Below are 25974 nucleotides of genomic sequence, written 5' to 3'. Positions count from 1 at the left end.
GACTTTTGCACCTGAAAGTTCTGCACTCACTGTTCGTTTTCCCAAACCTGCATTATGATGGGATCCCACCAGTCAGTGCTTGTTTCTTGGGCACAAAAGCGGCGCTCCACCGTCTGAAGCTGCTCAGTGAACAACAACAACAACAACCAATTATTTTTTCACTACATTCTTTAGCAATCTGTCCTATAAGAAATCATTGTGTTTCTTCCTGTAGCTCTGCAAATGCTGGAGGATAGAAGTTCGTCTTGTGTTTGCAACATTCGTAACCATAGTGCAGAACTGTGCAAGTTCCATGCTTCTGTGGGAGATGGTGGGTAGCGATAAGTGCAATGTGGATTTGTGGGATTTTTTTTAAAAAGCATGGAAATTATGGGCTATGGATGGCATAATGATATGGAGAACCCTGTATGATGGGGCATTTGACCCCTTGCACAACTTATTTCTATCCCACAATGCACTGCAAAAATTTGCCAAAAGACAGTGTGCAGGATGGTGCCACTGGCGAGTGGCACACCAGGGTACCTGCCCATGGTGCCCTACACCGTGCATCCACACAAGCACTCCATGTATTTGAGTACATGCTGTGCCAACGCAGCCAGCAAAGTACGCAAGTGCACGAGCAGCATACTAACTTTGGCAGCTTCACGCCGCCATAACTTGCATTGACCAAAGCTTGTAACGTAGACATGGCCTGATGGAACTACATCAGTGGCTGGCCATTGACTGCTGGAATCTCAGCAAAATCCTAATGTGAGCAAGGCCTAAGTATTTATCGGGTCCCTAAGCATAGTTTGTGAGTGCTCCTCCCACATATTTTTTTTAATAAAAAGAGGAATGGCAATCTCGCTCTTTCTTGCTGCCCGGCCTAGAGGGGAAAGTTTGGCTGGTTGCTGTGTGGTACTTACTGATGGAAAGGTACGCTGAAGAAATGAGTTTCACATTCGTTGTGAAATTGGCAAGAGGCCTGTGGTAATCATCCCCTGGGGTAGAGTGCCAGGGCCAGCATGGAGTGTGTGTGTTTTCAATGCGGTGCCAGGCACCTTTCCTTGGAGGAGACAGCCCGCTGCCAGGGCCCTGCTCTCCAGATTGGACGCCCCAGCCACCCACCCAGCTAGCGCAGGTCCCACGCCGCTGCACGTCCCTCCCTGCCAGTGGCCGCCCCGCTCCTGGCCTAGTAGCCAGGGCCACACCCCCTGGCTCAGGATGGCAGCCCCGCCCCTCCACCCAGAGTCGAACCCTCACCAGCCAATGGGGCGGCGCGCCTGACCCAGCTCCGAACGTTGACATCTCTCTGGGCTCCACGTGACCCTGGTGCGCTCAATCGCTGCGAGCTGGGGCCGCCGCCGCCGGTACCGGCAGCCCAGCGCTATGTTGGGCCGGGCCGCGCGCCTGCTGCTGCCCCTGTGGCTGCTGCTGGGCGTGAGCGCGGGGCAAGGCCTGGGGTCCGGCCGCCGCCCCCCGCCGCAGAGCGGCCCGGAGGGGCAGGCGCTCGGGGCCCGGCGCCGGCTGCTGTCCGTGGAGCAGCTGGAGGAGGCCGAGGACCTGTCGCTGGCCCTGCTGGAGACGGGGCTCCCCGGGGAGCTGGCCCCCGAGTGCCGGGAGCTCCTGCTGGGCTTCGCCAACAGCAGCGTGGGGCTCGCCGGCTGCCTGGTGCGCAGCGCCCGGCCCGTGCGCCTCTGCCGGAGCTGCTACCGCCACTTCCAGAGCGTCACGGAGCAACTGGAGAACATCACCCGGGCCGTGGGGGTGCGTGCGGGGTAGGGGCCTGTCTAGAGGAGCGGCTTCGCCGAGCCCCTAGCTGCGGGTGGGACGGTGCCTTGCCTTCTTCCCTAGGCCAGCTGGGAGACTGGCCGCCCCGCCACTCACTCCTACCGGGCTCCCCTTGCCTCACGCCACAAGTCTGGCTCGCCCCCGGAGCTGCTGCTGCTTGTGCCTGGATCTGACTGAGGACTGCGCGTGGGGGGTGGGTCCTGGGCAGGTGGAGGAGGCTCACATGGAAAGCGTAAGATCGTGGAAGTAAGGGGCGATGGAGGGAGGTTAAAGGGTCCTGCTATGTGTCCCTTTGCAAGTGCTGTGACTCCCCAGCAGGAGAGGTGTGTGGAATGGATGCGCCCTCTCATTGGAGTGAGTGAGTGAGTGAGTGTGTTCCTTGCAGACTTTTAGTAATGGAAGCGTATGTGGCTGAAAGAGGAACTATTGATGTAGAGTAAAATGGAGGCACAAACCTTGTGTCCTATGCAGGGAAATAACACTTGGAGCACTGACTTGCACTGCCTGATTACTCATTGATACTGGCCGTTCTCTGGAAATGCCCAGTCTGCTATAGATATGATTAATGACTTCAGGCCACATGCACACAATCAAATAGCAAAACAGTATCTGCTTCTTATCCTTAAGCAAGGTACTCTAGAATTTAGGGACTCATAACTAGCTGGGATTAGGGCCTCAGTTTCTCACCAATACCTAGGAACTCTCTTAGATTTTTGCTTAAAGTGTTTTGCTTTTATAAGCTCTATCTATGCCCATTACCCTCCTCCTATGTAGGACTGAGTGCTTGTGTCTGAAAGGAGATGCCTTTCTCTTTCTATAAACCATATTGTGGGGTTGGTATTACTTGTTTGTGTATCTTACGTGACTGAATGCTTTCGCTTTCAGTATTAGGCTGCGTATTAAAGCTTACACATTTTGATTTTGTACAAGGGATAGTATGTGTTCTTCCCTTCCTTAAGCATACTTAATATTTACAATCTGATCTAGCTCCCAAATTTAATAATTACACCAAACTCTCCTGTCATCCCCTCACCAAAAGGCCAAGAAAAAAGATGAGCGTTGCATTGTGCTTGGAAGTTAACAGATCTGAGCGCTATGGCAGTATGGCATGAGCAAAGCAGTGCGTCTCAGGTAACCTGGATTTAAATCACTTTTTTGGCTCTGAAGGTCATCAACACCTTTAATTCCATCTAAAAGTGCACATGCAACCAGTGGAGCTTGGTGGACCACTTTAATAAGAAAACTGCCATATTGTGGATTAGCTTCAGCTTCTAAAATAGTCTTGTAGTGTAGTAAATAGTCATGTAAAGTGCAGTAGTCTTATCTCAGGGTGCAAAGGCCTGGTTAAGTGTAGCATGGTCTGCATCTGTAACAAAAGGTCTTGCTTGCCAATGGAAAAACATCCAGTAGCAAACCTGAATTGTGATAATGGCTGCACACCATCAGTTAGTGGTGTTGATATAATTTAGGCCAGTTTGTCACGTTGCATTTCCCCATCCTACTAATGTTGTTTGGTTTGTTAAAGCTGGAAATTCCTTTAAACCAAAGGATGTTAATAGTCCTGCATCTTGCAGAGTACTTCAACTAATATATTATATCAGCTTATAAAAATGTGACACACTTATGAAAATGCAAAGTGTAAAGGCGTGAAAGTTAGTGACCAATACTATCATTTTTATATGGCAGTGCTCATCCTAGAGCACCCCAAATTCCTTACAAATTATAAACATAAAACTCCACTAGATTACCGCTGCCTCACCGTTACAGTTACAATCAACTAGCTGCACAACTATTTTGACTAAGGGTTGGGTGCTGGGATAAGCCCCGACTCTGACAGTACATGCACACCAGTTAGGGCCATGTTTTTATGTATCTGCAGTCTATTTGGAACTAATAGAATGTCATTTGAAAGATCCAAATAGAATAATAGACTATTAGAGTTGGACGGGACCTCAGGAGGTCATCTAGTCCAACCCCCTGCTCAAAGCAGGACTAACTTTTAGCTAAATCATCCCAGCCAGTGCTTTGTCAAGCCGCAGCTTAAAAACCTCTAAAGATGTAGAGTCCATCACCTCCCTAGGTAACCCATTCCAGTGCTTCACCACCCTCCTAGTGAAAAACTTGTTCCTAATATCCAATGTAGACCTCCCCCACTGCAACTTGAGACCATTGCTCCTTGTTCTGTCATCTACTACCATTGAGAACAGCCTAGCTCCACCCTCCCCTTTCAGGTAGTTAAAGGCTGCTATCAAATCCCCCTCATTCTTCTCTTTTGCAGACTAAACAAGCCTAGTTCCCTCAGTCTGTCCTCATAAGTCTTGTGCTCTAGCCCCCTAATAATTTTTGTTGCTCTCCGCTGGACTCTCTCCAACTTGTCCACATCCTTTTTGTAGTGGGGGCCCAAAACTGGACACACTACTCCAAATGTGGCCTCACCAATGCTGAATAGAGGGGAATAATCACTTCCCTCGAACTGCTGGCAATGCTCCTACTAATGCAGCCCAATATGCTATTAGCCTTTTTGGCAACCAGGGCACACTGCTGACTCATATCCAGCTTCTTATCTACTGTAACCCCCAGGTCCTTTTCTGCAGAACTGCTGCCTAGCCCGTCGGTCCCCAGTCTGTAGCTGTGCATGGGATTCTTCTGTCCTAAGTGGAGGACTCTGCACTTGTCCTTGTTGAACCTCATCAGATTTCATTTGGCCCATCCTCCAATTTGTCTAGGTCACTCTGTATCCTATTCCTACCTTCCAGGGTATCTACCACTTCCCCTAGCTTAGTGTCACCTGCAAACTTGCTGAGGATGCAATCTATCCCATCCTCCTGATCATTAATGAAGATGTTGAACAAAACCGGCCCCAGGACCGACCCCTGGGGCACTCCGCTTGTTATCGGCTGCCAGCTAGACATCAAGCCATTGATCACTACCGATTGAGACCGATGATTTAGCCAGCTCTTTATCCATTTTATAGTCCATTCATCTAACCCATACTTCTTTAACTTGCTGATAAGAATACTGTGGGAGACTGTATCAAAAGCTTTGCTAATGAACTGCATGGTACTCAGTTTATCTTTTTAAGGATAAAGGGAGTGAGGTAACCCTGCTGAGATTTGAGCCAGTGGCTGCAGGGAATCAAAATATTTGAAACCTTATGTTTAGAACTTTGTCATCCCTTCCAACAGTTGTCATAAACTATGTGAGAAGTCAGGGGAAAAAGCAGCCCAATTTAATTCTGTGAACCTAGGTAACTTAATTTTTATTAGTGTCTGTGATTTAAACCTTTTCCCCAAAGTTAAGTATCCCATGGATGTGAGGAGGAAGTTCCACATTTAAGGAGTTCTCCGGGAAGGTGGTAGCCCTTGCTGTTTAAACCTCTTCAGCACTTGCTAAGTCTTTTCTGCTTTATCCATATATATATACGTAACCTAGTAGATGTGAGTGTGTGCATATGACAGTTTCTCATAGAAATTACCAGAAGTGGCAATAATGGAAATTCCTGTTATGTGAGTGTAAAATGGAAGTTCTGATGGTCCTAAACCATTTAAAAAATCTTCCAGTTTTACAAGGACAAATTAGAATAAATAGGGAAATTTGTCCAAGCAGATCTCTCCTAAATTTTTGTAGGGAGCACCACATTTTAATAGAGACTCTTGTGTTGCATGTCCCATTCCATTCATGACCACTTGACATGTCTCTGTCAGCTACAACAATTGCTTGCCTTGAACAACAATTTTATGGCAGTATCTAAGTCAACTTAGCAGCTGGAAGGTGGGAGCCAGAGCCAGGTGTCCAGCTAGCTCTCCACAGATCACAGTTTGGGAACCATGGGGTTGAAAGAAAACTAGTTTTGAAAGAGGGAAAAATACTAAAAAATCTGACTGGACTTGTTTTGCAATGAAGACTCGTAATTTAACAGTTATTCCTACACTTTTCCCATTCACGTCACCCCACTCCTTTGGTACTCTGCTCACACCCAGGCTGCATTGTCACAGGAATTCTGCTACTATCTCTTTCCACTCTGATCCGTGAATGTATTGGATATTTAGATACCAAACCATGGTAAAGAGAGAAAAGGAGTTTGCTATGATCAGCAATAAAATCTTCGCTTTTTATTGCTGTAGAAAGTTCGTCATGACTCTGAAAAAGGACATCAGCTGTCTTTGATATGAGCCTGAGTGGTGAATTGGTCCACTATATCACAAGAGGCAAGTTGTAGCTTTTTCCAGGCCAAAAAGTCATCATGGAAATAAAACAATAAGAGGAAAAGAACAGAGGAACTACACAGTGTACATGTTTTTCAGGTGGAAAATCTGTTCTTGTATGAAGGGTTGAAAGAAAAACTCAGAATAACTCATTAAACAAAATCACTGGTCTTTGGCTAAACTTACTCAGTGTCTGATTACAAGGGATTCCCCCGCCCCTCCATCACTGTCTGCTCAGATGTGTAGAGTTTTGCCTTTTTATTCTCACAGTTTAAGGCTCCAGCCTTTTCCGGATACTATTCATGTTCTGACTTTTCCCAAATACCCTTTCCATTTACTGAGAACCACACTGTGTCTGGTTGTATGTGACTCTGAACTGATTCCTGAACCAACTACTCAGAAAAGCATGAGTGTAAACACTTGGGCAGGGATGGACAGTTTTTGTGTCTTGCATGCAGGTGGTGGGTCTTAAACGAATAATAATAATGGCATCTCTTCCTGCAAAGATGATGAGGCTATCTGTCCAGGGGCTGTCCTCATGGCATTCTTATCTAATTAGCTTGTGTGTGTTTGGGAGGATTTGATGGGATGTGGGTAAAGAGAGGATTCCTTGGTCATGGGTTCAACTCTACTTCAGGTTAGTAGGGTTTGAAAGCAATTACCATCAGATGTCTGTTTGGCCTATGTGAAAAGTAGTTCGTGTGGAGATGTTTCATCTCTTACCTGCTACAGGTATGCTAACCTCTCTCCTACAGTGGCTTATCCAGGTCAGGGTTGAGGTATACAGGCTGTTACTGGGTAGTAGTTTGTACTCTTGTGTCTTACACTGTACCTGCTAGAGCTGAATGCAATAGTCCCACTGAACCTCAAACCTTCTTAAACAGGGCTTTCAGTTTGAACTTTTGTGGACATAGTTTGATAACACAGCGATAGAAACTGCAGGGTCTCTAATCCTTAAATGTCTCCTGGTGGGGTTGGGGGAAAGTGCCCCCTTCTTTCTCCTAGGTTTCTAGAGGGTGCTGGATGGCTGCGCCTCTTCTCCCTCCCTCGTCAGGGGCCCGCTTGGTATAGGCTTTCACATCCCAAATTCTGAAAGGCTCCTTACCCTCAAAATAGGGTAGCAGACATATCAGTGCTTCCTCTGCTAGCTGGCTGTGCTGAACCGGGGCTGAAAGGTTCCATATTTTTTAACTGGAGTTGCTAACCCCACAGAATGTCCTCTAGGGCCAAGGGAAGCAACCACCTCTCTGGGTATGTTTACACAGCATTTTGGAGCCTGTGTGACCGAGCCTCCCAGTGCAGGTTGACAGACCTGGGCTAGAGGGGCTCACACTAGCGCTCTGAACACAGCTGTGTCGCCAGCACTTCGGGCTCTGACGCATAGAGGGTGGGCTTCGAAGCCGATGCTCCAGCCTGAGCTGCAACTTCAAAGCAATGTCTCCACAGCTATTTTTAGAGCACTAGCACAAGCCCAGCTCTGTTGACGCATGCTCCAGAATGTTGTGTAGATGTGCCACACAGACCTTGTGCTGTGTGTAAGGAGGCTAGTGGTGGACGGAAATTGTCACTCAGAACAAAACAATGTGTGTCACTCCTGAAACGCGGATCTCCCATTATCAGTGAGTTTTAGCACTTATTGACTTTCGTCTCTGTGTCGAGCTGTTAAAGCTATATTAAAATGTTTGTGTTTAGCTCCCGGTGCCTTGGCTAGGGTTGGGAGAGTGATAAATTATTACCCCAACTTCAGACCCTAACCAGAGCTTGTACTATATATGCCAGACCAGTCTTTATGGCTAATTTGGCTTTGGTGAAAAGGAGCTCAGCAGTGAGATCTATTCTTTTGTGGCTGGAAAATCAGCATGGGGTGCCTGGCTGATTCCGTCAGACTGTGGGTTAAGGGGGAAAAACCAGGTGTTGTTTCCAGTCACTATTTTGAGTCTCTTCTCAAATGGAATGAAAAGAGATCTGTGCACGCTCTAAAATATTGCGTTGAGGCTTGATGCTGCTCTGTATTTGCAGTTAGTCATCTCTGTACCAGAAGGCCCAGATGCATGGCTAGGAGGGATTGACTCCTAGTGGAAGGCGGGTTAGGGTGGCCCAGGGGTAGGGGAGAGCAACTTTATGTTGCAGACGGGACTCCATACGAGTCATGCTGGCAGGTGCACAATCAGCCAAGCAGGAGTTATAGGCACCTTGCACCAATTGGACTTGTGGAGCCTTGAATGCTGGGTCATGCCAGTTTCCATCAGTATAACCCAAGATGGAATCTAACTCTCTAGTTGTATCATGGTGGCACCCAGAAGGCCCCATTTTGGGATCAGTGCCCATTATTTGTACACATGCATAATGAAAGTGCCCCTGCTCCAGAAAGCTATTGCTGTGCATGGTGCTTTCTTGACTGACACTCTTGCAGTTCTCATTAAACTGTCTAAGAAATTGCCTAGGTCCCAAACATAGTTATGCAGCTCACGATATTTAATGTTTTCTTTTAGTCCATTGTTTGGAAGGACAAAAACTTTGCACTGTAAGACTCGTTCTCAGCCTTTCTAGTCTGTGAAATTCTCAGAATTCTGACAAGGGATATAAAACTGACCACACTTCTCCTCATGGATGAAATTAACACTTACGACTAAAACGGCAGACTTGGCATCTATTGTCACCCGTTATCTGAAATAGTTTCAAAGTCGTTTCCATATGAATTCATAATACTGTGGGTTTTTTCTTCCAGAATTCTTCTGAGAGCAACTGTGCAAAAAGCCTCTTGATGTCTGATAGGGTACAGATAGTTGTGATCCTTTCACAGTTCTTTAACAGTACCTGGGAGAAAGCCAACTGTGCAAGTATGTGATTTGTTTGTCATTTTCATGCTACCTTTATGATTCAGATGACAGGTTTAACCTTGCCTTTACAATTTCTCAGTTGATTAGTACTGAACAGCTTTGTTCAGTGTTTTATGAAGTTTTTATGAAGTTATTTAAACTGACAGAAACAAAGAGCTCTTTCCTGATACAGCCTGGGTATTTTTATTGTACGGGAGGCATTGTTCAAAACTAAGTTTCTTCCTCTTCCTTATCTAAATACACAAGAGTCACCGTATCATTATTCACCGTGCACTAAAGACACCCTTCCAAAAGGAGAGCTGCTCTACTTACCATCTGTTTTTACTTTGACCTGAACAAAACATACTGAAGATCTGCTACCGCTCTGCTGTATTTATAGATCTTATTATTCCCATATCCCCATTTTCCTACCTAAGGGGGAAAAAAAAAAACAAAAAAAACTTGAAACTGTTTAATCAAAAATTAGTAAGGGTCAGATTCTGATACCCTTACTTATGTTGAAGAGCATCATACACCAGTAGTTCTGTTGATGTCATTTATTGTGACTTGGGGTATCAGACTTTGGCTCTGAAATTCTGTGGGCTGATTCTGCCTCTTATTCTGGCTCTAATATGCTGCACGTGACTCCTTTATGGCCCTTAAATGTCATCAAAGGAACAGGAACAATTCCCCTGGCACAGAAGCTGTACCCCTACCATGGCGGTGCACCAGATGTGGGAAAAGTGGCAATGCAGAGCTGAGTGCTGCAAAGAATTTTGGGCTGCTACAGAGCCCTTAGAGAGCCCCAGGGACATTGCCATCAATCACTAAGGCCTGGTCTACACTTACCTGGAAATTTGGCGGCAGTCGACGGGAGTTATGCAAGCTACTGCTGCGTAGCTTGCATAACTCCCGTCAACTGCTGTGCTTCCCTTCTGTGCGCCATCTTCACTGCACTGCGCCGACGGGAACCGTGTTCCCATCGACGCAGCGGTGCACCGCTTGAAGGGGTGGATTAACAGCGTCGACTTCTGGATCGATTGAGCAATTGATCCAGAAAGATCGATCTGATGGCGACGACTTTGCCACCGTCACTATAGACATGCCCCAACTTACTACTGGCCCCTGCAGCTGGCTGTGTAACCCAAAGTGTGCGAAGGAGAGGTAAAACAACCTCTTCAAACTGGCCTCCTGCTCTCAGGTTCTGCCTTCTGTGCTGCATCTCTTGGGAGGGGCAGCACAGAATCTACTCCTAATGCTGGAGATGTTTCCTCACCTCCATCCTTTAGCAAAGGTTATGTCTGAAGTCTGCTAACCTTGATGGTGCCCTTTTTAATGGAATTCTACATAAAACTAGTTTCCAAGGGTCTAATGGGTGAGAATAGTAAAAGTGGAGTAAATGGAAGGAAAGAAATACCTGCAGGGACTGGAGAGGTATTTAACAAGGGGTGTTTCAAGAGCGCCCTGCAAGGCAGGTAAAATTGGCTGCTACTTCCTGAAAAAGTTGGTGCATATTTTGTGACCTTGCTTAGTGCATTTTTCAAAAGCATTTCTGTTTTTGTAAAAGCATCAAGATTCCCTCTATTTCTTAGTTGTCCTCTGTTTCAGCTACATTTCTGACATTTATACTTTCAAACAATGCACACTGATGCTGGTGGGTCAAGCCAGACCTGCAGGATGAAAAATAAAAGCAGCATCTTGTGTTGTCTGAGAGCCCAAAGAAAGCGCAAATCATCTCTTCAAAATGCACTTGATGATAGTCTTCATCGTTCACTTAATCAAGGCCAATTAATTCTGAAATGTATCCTAAATGAAGAGAGAAGCACTAGTGAATTAGGACAGCAAGTCTGAGACCTTAGCATAAAAGCAACCAAATAGGAAATGCAAAGCTGACTAGATTGTTTTTATAATTGAGAGCTCTTGTAAAGTTATAGAGCCAAGGGATTTGTTGACTGTAGAACTAGGTTAGAAATTAGGATATCTTGATTCACGTTCCTATTTTTTTTTTAAACAGATTGTTTAAAGAACAACGGTGAAGGGCTATCTAATAATACAATAGAGTTCCTGGACTTATTCAATGCATCACTGAGGTGCTTTGAACGTAACTTCCAGGTATGTATGCAATGTATCTGAGAGCAGCACTGAGCCTTCTTCTTATATAGCAAAATATCTTATTTTCACAGAACAAACTGCGGTGGATACATATTGAGCAACTGCAATTCACAAACTCTTAAGCAGTTTAGGCAGGTAGAACAATTATCTATAAAATGCAGATGTTTGCAATTGAGAGCATATAATGCCTTTTAATTGATGTTCACCTTGACTTAGTCTTATATGCAATTACAGTGCCATTTCATTTTGGGATTTCTGGATTCACAATAGCTGATAATTATATAGTAAGAGTCACGTAGTCTTTGCACACAGTAAGTCACTTTTCCTAGTTCCTTCTGGAGTTGTCACTGCCTTCTTAAAAAAATGTGGCTTCTTATATCATTATTTTGTTGTATTGTAGATTAGTCCAAAAGGACCAGCTACCTGAAGGCACTTCTTAAGAGTTCTCTTAACCAGTAAGGTTAGGAACAATTAAAACCTTTGCAATTAAGTATCTCTCTTTGTAAAATAAATGTGGTAATTATCTCCCAAGAAAATGGCCCATCAACGCATCCCAAGGAATTGTGCATCAAAGTTTTGGAAGTTGTTCTAATTTAATCCTAAAACTAAATCAGATTATGCTAAAATTCTTTGTAGTTTCATTAAGCAGTTAATCAATAAAAATTGTCCAGTACGATAATATTCAAACAAAAGTTCTTGGTGCAGAATAAACATGTGACTCTAGAAGAGGGATCTGTGGTGATAATATGCTTTGTAGTCCCACTTACTGGTGAGCTAGCTTTCCCTGCTCTTACGTTTACAATGCAATTCTTGCCTCCCACTGTGATGGTTTACATGGCATTTTAAAAAATCCTATGTATTGCCATGATCATACCCACAGAGCTCTGGAAATAAGACTTGTGCTCCTTTTGTAAGCCAGTTGGATGTATACCAACATAACATAGTTGCCAGTCTTATCTCTGAGTGTCTTACAATTTTGTATAAATCCAAGCAGGTAGTAAAGATTCACTTTGGCTTTGTCCTCTAGCCCTCTTCACAGACCGGTGCCGCTGTGTGCTGTTTTTGTGGGAAAGCTGTGCCAAAGATGTCTTTAGCATTTCAGTCTGGAGGTGGTGTGGTTTGTGATCACACAGTCTGGAGGTGGTGTGCTTAACTGTTGTGGAAGGAACAGCTGCTGAGAAAGCCCTGTCTCCCATTATTCTCACTGTTGATAGTTCCTGAAATGTGCAGCCTTTACAGTAGGTCCTCGCCAGGGAAAGGGTTTGGGCCTCGTCAGTTGAGCACTTTAAAGACAAGACCAGGACCACAAACTTAATCTAGTAATTATTAGGTGGGTATTGAATATTGCTGAGAACCAAAATTAGAAGGCCCCTGTACAAATCCAAATCCTTCACGATTGGCTAATCTTATGGAGTTGGCTAAATCATGGAAATGTTGCCGCCTTTCCTCCAACCTCACTGTTATCTTGCTTGGGTTTAGTGTCAGAGAGTTGCCTTTCATCCAGGTGTTGATCTGATTTGCCAATAGTACAGCTGCAGAAAGGTGCTTTCATGGTAGATGAAAAGGAGACTAAACAGCTGGGTGCAATTTGCATCCTGCTGATGTTTAAGGTCAAGGTGTCTTATAGCCGCTCCTAGCAACTTGCTGTAAATAATTGAATGGGATGTGGAAGACAATGAAGCTGTGTGAAACTGGCTGTGAGGAAGCATTGGAACCATCTCTGCACATTACTGTTTATTCTCTCTAGATCTCAGTGGTGAGCCAATGGTAACTTAACCCTGTCAGTGCTTCAGTGATCTAGAAAAATGCATGGATGTTGCCCATTTTCTGTGGCTAAGAGGAGATGATCTACTGGTGTGACCAGGACCATTGCTGAGGCATAGTCGGTTGTAAAGCCCAGTTGGGAAGGATCTAGAATGCTGACAGAGGTTGGGTGTAGTTGGCGATGGCCCTTCATTAGCTTCCCAATTACCTTGCTCAGAAATGGGAAATTGTAGCCTGTGAAGTTGATCATACTAAGAGTTTGCTTTTTGAGTGCTGGCTGAAAAGTGGTGTTTTAAGGTGGGTGGTAGCCAGGTCTCTTCTGTAAACCCTGGCTGTTGTGCGTTCTATCACTATTTCTCAGTGACAGGACTTAAAAAGAAGTAGAGACGAATCTGGAGACCTTCCCCCTACAATCCACTCAGGTCATAAGAATTTTCAGAGAAGCAAAACTGCTGCAACAGTAAGACTATGTGACATTCCTGTGTTTTCATCTGTAATCCACAAAGGATGAAATTCACAGTTAAGCAAACTTCTCATGAGTTTTCTAGTAGGAGGAGAGATGGTCTTGTATTTTGTCAGCATGGGCTGGGACACACAATTCCATTGTATTTGATTGCCTAACTCCCACCTATAGTGTTTTTAAGGGACTGTGTGTTAAAATGTAATCTGGATTTTTGCTGTTATTTACAATCTAAGTAATAAATGGGGACAGGAGCAGTAGCGATTGAAGCTTAAAATAATTAGGCCAAATTAAAATACCTCTTGACTCCTCCTTCCTATCTCTGTGGTATATTTGTATAGCCCAATGAAAAATAGCCAACTATGGGGAGGAGATGCACACCTGTGCTTCCAAGGTAAACATAGTATTAACAATCATTGTTTTGTTTTTATTATAGAAGGTCAGTAGTTTAAAAATGTATATTTTTAAAACCTTTTAACATTTAAACTGTCTGGTTTTGCAGTACACAATAGAAATCAAATTGGGGGAAAATAAGGTAAACTTTTAATTCACTGAGAGGTGTTTTGTATAAAATGGGCCTAAATCCTAACATTTCAGTCTAAAGTTTATGGATGTTTATAATGTTGATTTTTTTGGTTCAAGGTCAACTCTAGTTTTTAAAGTTCATTTTATACTGTTTAAAAATCTAAATATACGATGCTCATAATTTTAGGGGCCGTCAATCAATCTTGTAGCAGGCAACAGCACAGAAGTATGCAGAAACTGCAATGTAACTTACAGAAATCTGAATACTTTGTATAACAAAATGCAAACAATGACTGGAGAGGGCAGAGGACACAGGACGCACTTGTGTATCGATGTGGAAGATGCAGTAAGTATAAGTATTTGCCTCTGGATATTATTGGATATTACTGCATAGCTAATACCCAGTGGGTAATGGTCCCTTTAGCTGTTTTATATTGTTTTCTCTTGGCGCCATCCTTGTCCTTTCAGCGGCGGAAGCTGCTATCACAAGCAGTTTCTCTGGCTTGCTAGTGTCACACTGCACCCACAGCTTTGTGCTGTGACCTCCCCATGTCTCTCAAGCTAAGGAGGGTCAGGCTGGGATCAAGTTAGTACTTGGTTAGAAAACTGTTAAGGAACACTTAAATGCTTCAGGAACCAGTGTTGGTGATCTGGTAATTTCACTCTTCTCTGAGTGAATACTGAACCACGGTCCTAGGATACTCCATGCTGCTGCTATTCATTTGGATAAGATGTAAAATAGAGGTCCTGACCGCTGGTGGTCATTAAAGACCTTGTGCCACTCCTGAAGAGAGAGAATGTTAACCTTGATGTCCTGACATATTTCAGTTTGGGCAGTTGGGACTTCAACTTTATTTTTGTCTAGAAATGTTGTGAAGGGAAGATGCCACTGCCTGTCTCAAATTGGGATTTGAGGGCTGGGAATTCCCTTTAATCTTTGGCTGTCATCTGATGCTCCTCAGATACAGTTCCAGTTAACGGTGATTGTTGCTTTCTAACTACAGCAATTGCTTATGGGGCCAATGAACATTAGGAAAGTTTTTAATGTATTTAGCGGTCTCCTAATGTGATTTTTAGCAACTGAAAGAAGCAGAGTTAGTAGCATGTGATCAGCCAGCTTTCCACAAACCATCAGCAAATGCTCTAAGGACCACAGTGTGGGAATCATTGCTCTGATAAATATATTGGGTGAAATTTTGTCTTGTTGGAAGTCAGTGGGAGCCTGGCCATTGTTTTCAGCGGGGCTAGGATTTCACCTCTTATGTCTAATTTTTTAAGGGGAGGTATTTTAAATTGCTCTTTCAAGTAGATATTATGGTTTAAAGGCATTTAGGTGGTCTTGCAATACTGAGCTTTGCAATGTGCAATTAAACCATGATGCAAGCCAAGATGTGTGTGTTGCTCACCATGGTCCTTTTCCTTTTAGATGAACATTACGCGAAAGCTTTGGAGTAGAACTTTCAACTGTTCTGTCCCCTGCAGTGATACAGTCCCAGTGATCGCAGTTTCTTCATTCATTCTCTTTTTACCAGTCATTTTTTACCTTAGTAGCTTCCTTCACTCGAAGCAGAAGAAACGTGTACTCATTCTGCGTAAGTAACAGTGTCAGAACTTTACTTAGAGAATGGAGGAGCACCAAGGAGTCATCTTGGTCACTCTCCTCGATCAGTTTACTTGGCATGGGGTCAGGCAACTCTGCCACTGGGCCTGCAACAATGAGGAGGAGCTAGTGGTGACTGTCCTCTTAGGGTTTGCTCCTGTCACTGGAAGAGTTGTAGCGGGTGGGAAAAAGTGGATCCTTAGCCATGTGTTGAAAAGGAAAACCATGATGTTAACAAACACTGTTTAATAGTACATGCTCAGATAAGCTGAGAGAATGGGAACTGCTATTGGGAATTTTTTGATTTTGATTTTCTTTTCCTTCTAGCCAACCGTATCCAATCAAATGCAAGTCTTGTGAACATCCAAGAAAAATACAGCTGAGCTGCAAAACAAAACCAGAAAACTGCAACTGGGTATCTATTGGGTACAATTGTGGTGGAAGGAGGATGGCACAAAAGAGGAGTTAATTATGGTTTAGTGTTGCTCTGTATCATTACACAAGTTAAACAAAATGCTGTCTGATTCCTAAACGGGTATATTAACAAACATGACAAGGCAGGGCTATGAGACTCTGTACGGACTTCTGTTTTGAAAAACAGTTTAGTTCTTTCCAGAATAGTGCTGAAGCTGGTTATTTTCTGACTTTTTGACTCTGGGTTTTTGTATCTTTCATTAACAGAATATGTACTTCTCCTGTATAAGTTCTTTTCCTTTACATTTAATTTGCTATATTGACTCCATAAAACTCTAGTATGGCAGTTGTATTAATTTCCAGGCATATTAGTACTGTCTGAGATCTGATCATCTTTCTGATGTGGTTCTTATGAACTAGCAAAGCTCAGTATAATTTGTTTTGTTTTAATTTGGTATCAGAATTAGAACTTTGCAAAGTAAAAATGCCACCTTTCCACATCTAGTGGACAAAGGTCTCAAAAACTAGCCTCCTTACATAGCATCTCCTGATAGACATAGCCATGCTGCTTAGTTCATTTTAGTGGTGTCTTTAAAAAAAAAAAAAAAATAGTGAGAGATACAAGGAAAGTGTTACATTGCTGGCACTGAATACTGCAGGTCTTGCCAGTGCTAGACATTAATACTAATAATTGACAACCACAGTATGTAGCCATTTCAGAAATGTTTATTGCATATTAGCGCATATCTGGCACTTGCACGCTTAAACCACTAAATCATTGCTTTTCAAATGGTTGGAGGCTAATTTTAGGTAGATGTATATGTATAGCCAGATATGTCTTAATGTGTTTGTCCCTTACGTCACTAAATAGTACTTCACTGTATCCTCTTCTTTTTGATTAATATATATAATATTTTAAAGTGGTAACCTGGAGATGCTGAATTATACTTGGTCTAGATTCAAACTTCTGGTTTAAAACACAAAAGGGTATAAATGAAAAAGATATATTTTAGTGAGTAATGCACAGATGCTCTATAACTTTAAAACTGTCTTAAAGTGAATGTGCTGTGCACAGATCTTTGACTTTCTGTATCCAAATTGGGGGTCAATACTTGACTTTTGAGAAGCTTACTGGCAATGAGGTCCATTTAGTAGATTAAAATAAACTCAAACCCTGAAGGAAACTGTAGAGCTGAAGCAAAGGTCGCATTATTATTAAAGTTGATGGAATTGTTGAAAGGACACTGTTCTAAAGATCCAGGCTGATAAATCCTAGGCCTACATTTTTCTCAATTTTCTACTACAGTAACATGAAAGATATCAATCTGGTTGTAATGAGGTTGGAGGCTTTACTCTGATATGAAATCCATCCCATTTCATTCACAACTTTTAAGACTGATGGGACATGTCAACTGGAAAATCACATTTCTTTTTAAAAAATTTATACCTATGATTATTATACAACTGAAAAAGCTAGCAGTTTTTTCTTTAGCTGATCTTGTGTATTTGACAGCACTTTTGTATTTAGTTAGTTTCACTGTTTTGCCTCCATAGCCAATTATTCACTTTTTTCCCTTTCCCAAACAAACATCAATAGGGAAGTAAAATAATCTTAAAGCACTTTAAATAATTGTTTTTTTTAAAAAAAGAATGAGGATATACTATTGGTTTTAAAAAAATCAACTTGACAGTGTCTCAATATTAAGTAACATGATGTGTTAACATTTGGCTGCTATCCATAAATTGGTTCCTGGCATTTTGTGAGTAGGAAGCATTATCTCCCTCTGTTAATCACATGAATCACCTTAAGTGGTTTATTTGTGTTTAAAGCCTAAATAGGGTTGGATTTCTTGTTTGAGGAAATATGTTCTTGACACTTTGGTCTGCTATAGGAAAGGTGTCAAAATAAAGGAAGAATATATTTTATGTTGTTTATCCCATGACGTTATCTTCGTGTGGTAGAGGAGAAAATTGCCTTTATTTGTTTTAAATATGACTATTTTTATATGTATTGTGCTCAAATTTCAGCTTGCTGGAACTTATTCAGCTGCTATCCTAATAGCATTACTTTGATTTGAGGCATCATATGATTGAGGGCTGTTCAAAGCAATCTTTCATTCATGCTGATAAAGCCAGTTTGTATGTGCAGAGTTACAGAATGATAGCTTTCATACCATAAGCAGTGGCTTTTTGAACACATTCATATTAAGTAGGTTTGAAAGTCATTACTCTTGGATATGGTGGTTAATCACTTTAAAAAAAAAAAAGGCAGCTTTTATTTTCCTGGCTGCTAAGCCAACTGAAAGTACTCATGTGATTTTTTTTTTAAAGCAGCAGCAAAGTTTACACTCTAGAAATAATGAATATCCTACATCTTCTCAGATGTCACTATTTTCTTTTTGTTACCTTATAATTCTAGCTTTCCTTACATAGTTCTGTATTCTTAATAGTACAATATTTTTCATATAAAAATGCAGTGTGGCTCTTTGTTTATATTCTGATGTTTCTGTAAATGTTTACAGCTTCCTGTCCCTAAAGTAAATATGTTGGTACACAAAACATGCAGAGAAAAAAGCAAACTGTATTTGGCTGTTAATTTTTAACCTTTGTTTGTTTGCCAGTTTTATGACTGTATAAGGTATACTCAAAGAAAAAAATCTTATTTTGAAATACCAGTTCTTTGTATTTTTGGTACCAATGAATGTTTTTATTTTTGGGTAGCATCTATTTTTGGATTAGAAAAATTGTATACACTGAAAATGAGCTGTGACAAATACTGTATTGAATAAACATATTGTGTATAGCATTGGCTGCTTGATTGTCAAATTTTCAGTATTGAGGTGCTTCGCCCATGCTGTTTTTAATGGGTGGTGGGAGAAAGGCTGGGATGAGATGTGCCAAGTAATAAAATTCTCAATTTACTATGCTTTCCTATTATGGACTTGTTTGAATCACTTGATTACTACAGAAACCTAAGGCAGGTAAATAGTAAATGCAACTTCAGAATGTTGCCATTTATTGTTATTGCTTTGTTCTGGATCTGTAGTGAGTTATTATATTAGTTATATAACTTACAACTGTACTTAACTGTAGTCAGACCAATAGGGTGGACGTTTCTTAGAATCTGATCAAAGCCAGTTGGTGTGTGGAATGGCTCCTGTTGGTTGCAAAGGGCTTTGAATCAGGCCCTTGTTGCATGAGAAAAGGGGGATGCTGGAAAAATTTATGATCTGTTTGTTGTTAGAGGGCTTCTGGGATGACTGGTATACATTTGGGAACTTCCTCAGGTTTTAAGCTTTAATTGAAGGGGCAGGATGTAGAAACCTTAAGAGTCGTGTCCCCTGCAACTTCCCAGTATTCTAGTTAAATGCAAACACAAATAGTACTCTTCTCTCCCCCCCCATTTTTTTTATATTATAAAGTTTTCCATCTTCCTTTGCAGGTCCCCTCTTCAGAAGTGAAGTACGACAGATTTATAAATGTAGGTTCTTGCTGTTGGTGGTGAACAGGAGAGGGGAGTGAACATGAACAGTGATGGTTTTATTTTGTCAGAATATCTTCCGTGCAACATGAGTCAGTAATGCAGCAGTCAAGCTATTATTTAACATGATTTATAATTGGCATTCCTGTTTAGGATCAAGAGCCCTAAAACCTCCAGCACAACAGGGATTTCAAAGCAACCATTTAGCGTTGAAGCTCCGAGTTCTTTAAAAACACAAATGTGAGCATTTAAAAAAAAAAAAAAAATCTTCACTTTGTGTGGCTGGGACTCTTTTTGGCATCATCATTAGGCACCTACATTATTAGAAATTGACTTTAGAGCATTGTAATTTTATGTCTGGCACGCTCTGTCTAATCAAATGCTCTGATCTGTCTTTGAAAAACAAAATGTAGCTGTTATTTCATAGCAATAATGGACTTCAACTGGAGCATTATTTTAAGGGGACTGTATGTGTGGTTTCAGAAGCAATTTAAAGTCAGTTGCCCATAATCTCATATCATGTTATGTGTATATATATAAATTGGAGTTTATCGTCTTAGATTCTTTGATCCTGCCACTTCTTTTAATCACTACGTTCCCCCTGCCCTCAAGTGATTGCAGCACCTGACATCGCTTCCTGGGAATGGGCACCTGCTTATCCCTGCATCTTTGACAGGATATCCTGGGCCAAGTGTTGTCACACCCTGCTTCTGTCTCTCCCCACTAGTAGTTTTCTTGCACTGAAAACTGATCTCTGGAGCTGTAACAGTAAGGTCTCAAATTCCAAAAGTTTTACACTTTATTTAGGAAACTGAGTACCTCTAAAGTAAATGGTATAAAACAGTGGTTCCGAACCCGTGGCCCATGGGGTCTTTCAAAGTGGCCTATCGCTCCCCTCCTGCTGGCTGCAGAAGGGAGCAGCTGCCTAAGGACCCAGGCCAAGGGCGTTGCCATGGGGCTACAAGACCAGTGCAGGCTCCTTGCTGCAGCTCAGGGGACAGAAGATCAATGCTCCCCTCCCCCGGCTCCAGCAGAGAGCACAGCAAAGCGCTCTGCCTGGGTCCATAGGTACTGGGGTCCCTGCTGGAGCCAGAGAGAGGGGAGCACTGATCTCCAATCCCCTGGCTGCAGAAGGGAGCCACTGCCTAGGGAACCAGGTGGAGCGCATGGGGCTACAGGACGTGTGCGGTTTCCCTGCTGTAGCCAGGGGGACAGGAGATCAGCAAGGAGGCCGCCTCCTCGCTGAACTTCTTCTGTCTGGCTGCAGGGAGAGGGAGGAGGGGCTGCTGGCCAAGACTGGTGGCCCTTCAGGGTTGTAAAAATGATATCTGTGGCCCTCGAGCCAAAAAGGTTGGGAACCACTGATATAAAATATTGTGTCTATATTAAGGTCTGGATAGCAGCATTATTAGATAAAGTAAAATCTTGTGGTTACTAGGGATTTAAGCAGGAACAAAATGTGTATATTCTTAGAGCTCATGTGTTTCTCTACCTCATTATTTATATTGGGCTACTGCTAGAGGCCCTGGCTAAGTAAGGGCCTGTTGTGCTAGTGCAGCTTTCTAACAGATAGTCCCTACCCACAAAGAGTTTAACAACCTTAATGCCTGATTCTGCAAAAGCTTAAGCATCTGTTTAACTTGACTCATGTGAGTAGTCCCATTAAAGATGAGATGCAGCAGGTATGTGAAAACAAGGAGGGCGAGAGTTAACACTCAAAGCAGGTGGATGCATAGAGTCGTACAAACCTTGTAAATTCAGCAAGTGAGTTTTTCAATCTTTGTATTTCAGTATTGTATGTGTTTAAAGGGGAACAGAAATGCTCTCTAAACTGTTTAAGGTCTCAAATCTTTAACAGAATATATACTTAAGAATGACACAGAAAACAGTTTCCTCCTAGCTACCTCCCAGGATCTAAATTCAAAATTCTCCCTTCCTGCTTAGATTTGGTGGTGTTACCGGCACCAAAGACAATGTAAGGGATCCAGTGTGTGGAGGCATCATTGATAGCCTGAGACGCCCACAAGCCTGGTGCAAGAATTCTGGTCCTAACATGTTAAAAGCTTTGCATTTAACATTTTAAAATATATTTCCAATTTTAAGTCTAGACCTTGTAGCCAATAGACCTAGTCTGAGCATTTATTTTATTCAGCAATAATGCAAGGAAACCATAGGCCTGTAGCCTATAAGACATTGGCTTCAGCAGTTAGCATAAGACTTGAGGCCTATGAACTTTGGCGTAGATAAATGGCTTACCGGTCACCCCTAAGTTTTGGGGAACTGGGAATAGAGAGTTTAAGGGGGAAGGTTGTCTATAATGGCACCAGCCAACCACAGGAACATGAGCTAACTCCAGCTTTTGGATATTTTAGGATGGGAACATCTGCAGATCTACAAATACAGAAGGGTTCCTAAAGTGTGAGTATTGCAACTGTGCACATCAGGGTTCCCATCTAAACAGTAATTTTAATGCTACTGGGCCTGATCTTGGGACAAGAACCTGTCAAACCTCAGAGTGATAACTAGAAATTCTTAAATAATTAATCTATGATTCAGAGATTGGGTTACAACATGTACTTGGTTAGGGATTTGTTCACTTTTATTTGAAAAACCTTTCCCCTTTAAACTCAATATCTTGACCACTATTCCTCATAATTTGTGTTGCCCACGTACAGAGTCAACCAATTTGTGATGCTTGAATGTTTTCCGGTTTTGAGCTGGTATTTTCTTGACGGGTATCAAACCTGTTTGCGCTTTTACTAATCTGTTTATTAGGCTTCATGCCCAGAATACAAAGTTCCTTGGGAAAAGGGATCTGTATGATCAGCAAAGTCATGATACTCCTAATCGGAATCTGTGAATAACTTAACATTCCCCTACTAGTCTTTTTTTTGGAGGGGGGGTGAGAGTGAGTGAGAGAGAGAGAGAGAGAGAATTTCCCTTGTTTACTTGAATATTGCCAGCAACCTTAACCTGGTAGTTCAAAGCATAAAATTATTTGTGTAATATATTTTATAGTGTATTGTATCTTGTCATTCTGCCCTGTGTAAAGGGTTCAAATAGTATGTGAGCTGAGCCATTAAATTTTCACAGCATTGCATAGCTTTGCCTGTAACTAATTTCTTTGGCAGGAGCAGCCAGAATAATTCATTACTGTAGCGCTCAATCAGGATAGGGAATCTACTGTGTTCTACAACCATAGAAAGCCAGTCTGTAGCCTGGGAGTTTAGCCTAATGTAAGGCAAAGTGGTACAAGAGGAGGGAACCAACAGGAAGGCACGAGGCGGATAATGGTGATAGGAGTATGTCTTATGTAGACTGTGTGTAAAGGCACAACTTGATGATCAGAGTTAAATGTGTTTTTAATTTACCACTTCAGAGTACAGGTTATTAATAAAGTAGACATCAATAGTCTTTACAGACTATCTGACCAACCTGTAGGTTCACCATAGTTTCTGGCTTGGTCTATGCATAGGCCTGAGTGCCAGCCCTTTCTGTGATCTGGTTCTAGCTGACTTCCTCTGTGGGCTTAGGTATGATTTGCTTGCATAATTTTTTTTTTTGTTAGCAGAAAATATGCTGAAGCACTTTGGGTTTTATAAACTATATTTCCTTTCCTGCCAGGGGGAAGTTAAGACAGAGTTGTGGTATTTCTAGTATGAACCAGAAATTATGTAACTCCACTCCAGAAATGGTCTGAGTAGCGGCTGTTCTGATCTTTACTGAATCTAACAATATACAGGAGTGGTGAGGGTATGGCCTATGTAGATATAGGTGTATGCAGAAGATGTGAGCTAAGTGGGGTCAGAGTTAAGGTTGTTTTGTGGAATTTCCTACCTTTCTAATACTGTTGTGCAGGGTGAGAGGAGTGGGGCCTGTAACGAATGGTAATGTTTTAGTCTGTTTTAATTGGCAAATGGTCTTTTAGAAAGTAACCTGTGAGGTCGGCTTGCTGTGTACTAAACAATATGCAATGGGAATTAACCATAGGAATTTAAGAATACGACACAGTGGAAATGGCCTGCCATTAGTTGGGTTTGGGTTTTTTCTAATGTGCAACCTCCTATAAAATGTGCATGGGCAAAATCTGAATCATAAGGTGGCAGACATAAAGTTTTCATAGTTAACTTTTTGCTGATTCAGACTGTGGCACAAATTTGCATCAAGTACCTTTCTTTAAAAAATGCTAAATAATTTTGAGATAATGAATCGTACTGGGAAAGTCTTTTCAGATTCGGTGAGTGTTCTGACATCTTCAACTACCTTTGTGTGAAGTGCAAATATTGAAAAGTTATTTCAAATATTTAAAAAAAGTCACACTTGCTAATAACTCAGTAAAGCTTTAACTTAAATAGTGAAAATTCCACTCTGGTGCCAGCACAGTAAGTATCATGGATTGCTGCAATTAAAACCAGTGCCTTAAGTTATTCATAATACTCTTTCTGGGCAGCATTCCCACCTGCTTAATCTTCACTGTACAAGCGTTTATTAGAACTGACTGTTGAAAAACGCCAAGCTAAATCGGACATGAAAAAAATCAATATGATGCCCTAAACTGCTTTAATATGTCTTTCCTCTTCAGTAATCCCACACATTACTGATTTATTTGCCATAATGAAAATGCCATTCAACTGAAACAAGATTAGCTTCTTAAACCACAGTATTAAGCAAGAGCAACTTTAATGCTGCTTTATGTTTCATTGTAATGCTCAGCAGTTAAACTATACGGTGTTGTCTCTTTCCTTCCTCTGTAATAAAAAGAGTTTGTTTGAGGATTACAAATTGCTCCAGAGTGTTAGGTTCTTAGAACATATGAAGCAGTAAATGTGAGTCTAGATTATAATGAGGCAACCCCTCCATCCAAACCTAAGTGAAACTGAATTGGTGAGTGGGGTTGGTGCACAATTTATTATATTCTCTGCAGTATTTTCAAGAGCAACAGTGATGTAAATGGCTTACGTCAAACTGATCTCTGGCGAAACTAAGGGGCAGGCACAGAATATTATCCTGGATTTTATACAACCTTTTGTTAGAAATTGAGAAGCTGTCATTTTAAAACTTCAGCAATTGACTGCGCTTCAGGAAGTGTGTGTTACAATCAGAGCAGATATATCTGCGTGCAGAGAGCAGTGCAATAATAAATTCAGATATGAGTGCTTTAAAGATGTAATACTGGTGCGTACTGTACATGCAGTGAAAAGTTATCACATTTTGCAGTGCCATGATGCTAATGTCTGAAGAATGAATTCATTTTCACAAAACACACAAGAAGGGCCCAAATCCACAGATGTCAGTAAATTATATTTGAGTGAGCAAAGCCAGCAGAACTTGACCTGATACCAAAATGTCTACTAGATATCAGATTCAACAGAAGCATTGCCAACCAAACTTTAGCCACCTTCTAATCCAGTTTTAATTTTTTAAAAACTTGCATCTTAGTAGTTGAAGTTTCATGGAGGATCGCTTGGGGAAAAAAAAAAGATTATTAAATTAAACTCATGGAGCACCTATGACAGTGTTAATCTTAATATACAGCTGGTTCTTTTAATCTGAGGGCTTGCAAACTATTTTACTGTGGTACACCTACCTCTACAGTGGTGGAGAGCAGCTGCTGCCATGTAGACAGTAAAACTACACAACGGTTTACACAGGGAAGGATTTAGGACAGTAAAACTAAAGTAACTTTTCAAACTGGAATTTGTCCAGAATGGTGGAGCTAATATCTAATCTGGCAAAAGTGCCTTTTCCATCATTTAAAAAACAAAAAAACAGCCAGGCCAATGGCTTGGATCTCATCTGACACATTGACTCTAGCAGCATAGTTTTTCGTCATGCCTCACTGGAACTTTAAAACAGTAGTGAACTTGAAGGGCAGAATGCCAGCCATTGACCCACTTCTACAATTACCTGCAGCACATGAAATTTTCATGAAGATTTTCTGTCCATGTACAGACCCGGCTGGATCCTGCTGAATTTGTACAATGTGTCAACATCAAAGCCTGAGGTCATAAGGCTGTCGGCAGTCTGATGTACATGTAAAACTGCACTTTGCTGAATAGAAAGTGGACCGAAATTACATGGGAGCCTCCAAATTTAATAGCTGTAAGTTAGGATATTTTAATACTTCCCTCGTCGGTCACGAAATGACTGTTTTATAGGACTGTATTCTCCTTTTGCGATTAAAAAGCCATGTCATATTTGGTAAGACACCAGTATGTTCTCCATAATTCTAAAAATTGCTGTGAATTTTCCAGAGAAACTGCAGTACAATTTTTATTTCCCTTGTTTCAAAAGACCATAATTAGCTCCATATGTTGTTTCAGTAGCTTTTATAGATGCTGGAGTCAAATTTTGCATATTAAAACCACTTAGAAACAAGCTTTACATTATCCCAGAAGTGTGCTCAGTAGAAAGCACTCCCCTGAAGCTGGAGAACTGGGAGATAAATTTTTAGCTGCTCGGAGTGTCATCTCAGGTTTGGTGGGGATGTGTAGCCTAAATGGAATTTGGGAATTATCAATTGGTTGACTGTTTAGATAGCTGTGGTCTCAGAGGGTTTGGCCTGCAAATCAGTTAGATCATCCTGATGATTATTAGAGCAAGAGATCTGATGAGCGCACAAGTGACAGCTTAAGCTAATCAGGTTTTTCTTTAACAACAATCTTACTAAGTAAATAAATAATCCGACAAACACTGCAAAATAGAGAGAGGGTACAAACTGTCTAGTACTTGCATCACTCATGTTTCCTGATGGGGCACCCTGTAATGAGTAGTGTGGTCATCAAGTGGTGGTCAGTCTGGCATATAGCCTGCGCAACACCTTA

General features: G+C 41.9%; 1 protein-coding gene across 1 annotated transcript; it reads left to right on the top strand.

Annotated features, from left to right (window-relative positions):
- Positions 1-1328: 1328 nt before the first annotated feature.
- On the top strand, positions 1329-16176 carry OSTM1 (osteoclastogenesis associated transmembrane protein 1). Its single transcript, XM_067546561.1, has 6 exons — positions 1329-1746; positions 8704-8815; positions 10809-10906; positions 13843-14001; positions 15082-15247; positions 15583-16176. The coding sequence occupies exons 1-6, from the start codon at positions 1369-1371 to the stop codon at positions 15636-15638; spliced, it is 969 nt and encodes a 322-aa protein (XP_067402662.1). The 5' UTR covers positions 1329-1368; the 3' UTR covers positions 15639-16176.
- The last annotated feature ends 9798 nt before the right edge of the window (positions 16177-25974 follow it).

The sequence above is a fragment of the Emydura macquarii genome, unplaced genomic scaffold, assembly GCF_026122565.2.
Source record: "Emydura macquarii macquarii isolate MOO-44397 ecotype Brisbane River unplaced genomic scaffold, CSIRO-AGI_Emac_v2 contig_1146, whole genome shotgun sequence".
In the NCBI taxonomy this organism is placed as follows: domain Eukaryota; kingdom Metazoa; phylum Chordata; order Testudines; family Chelidae; genus Emydura; species Emydura macquarii.
This window is presented reverse-complemented; position numbering and strand designations above follow the sequence as displayed.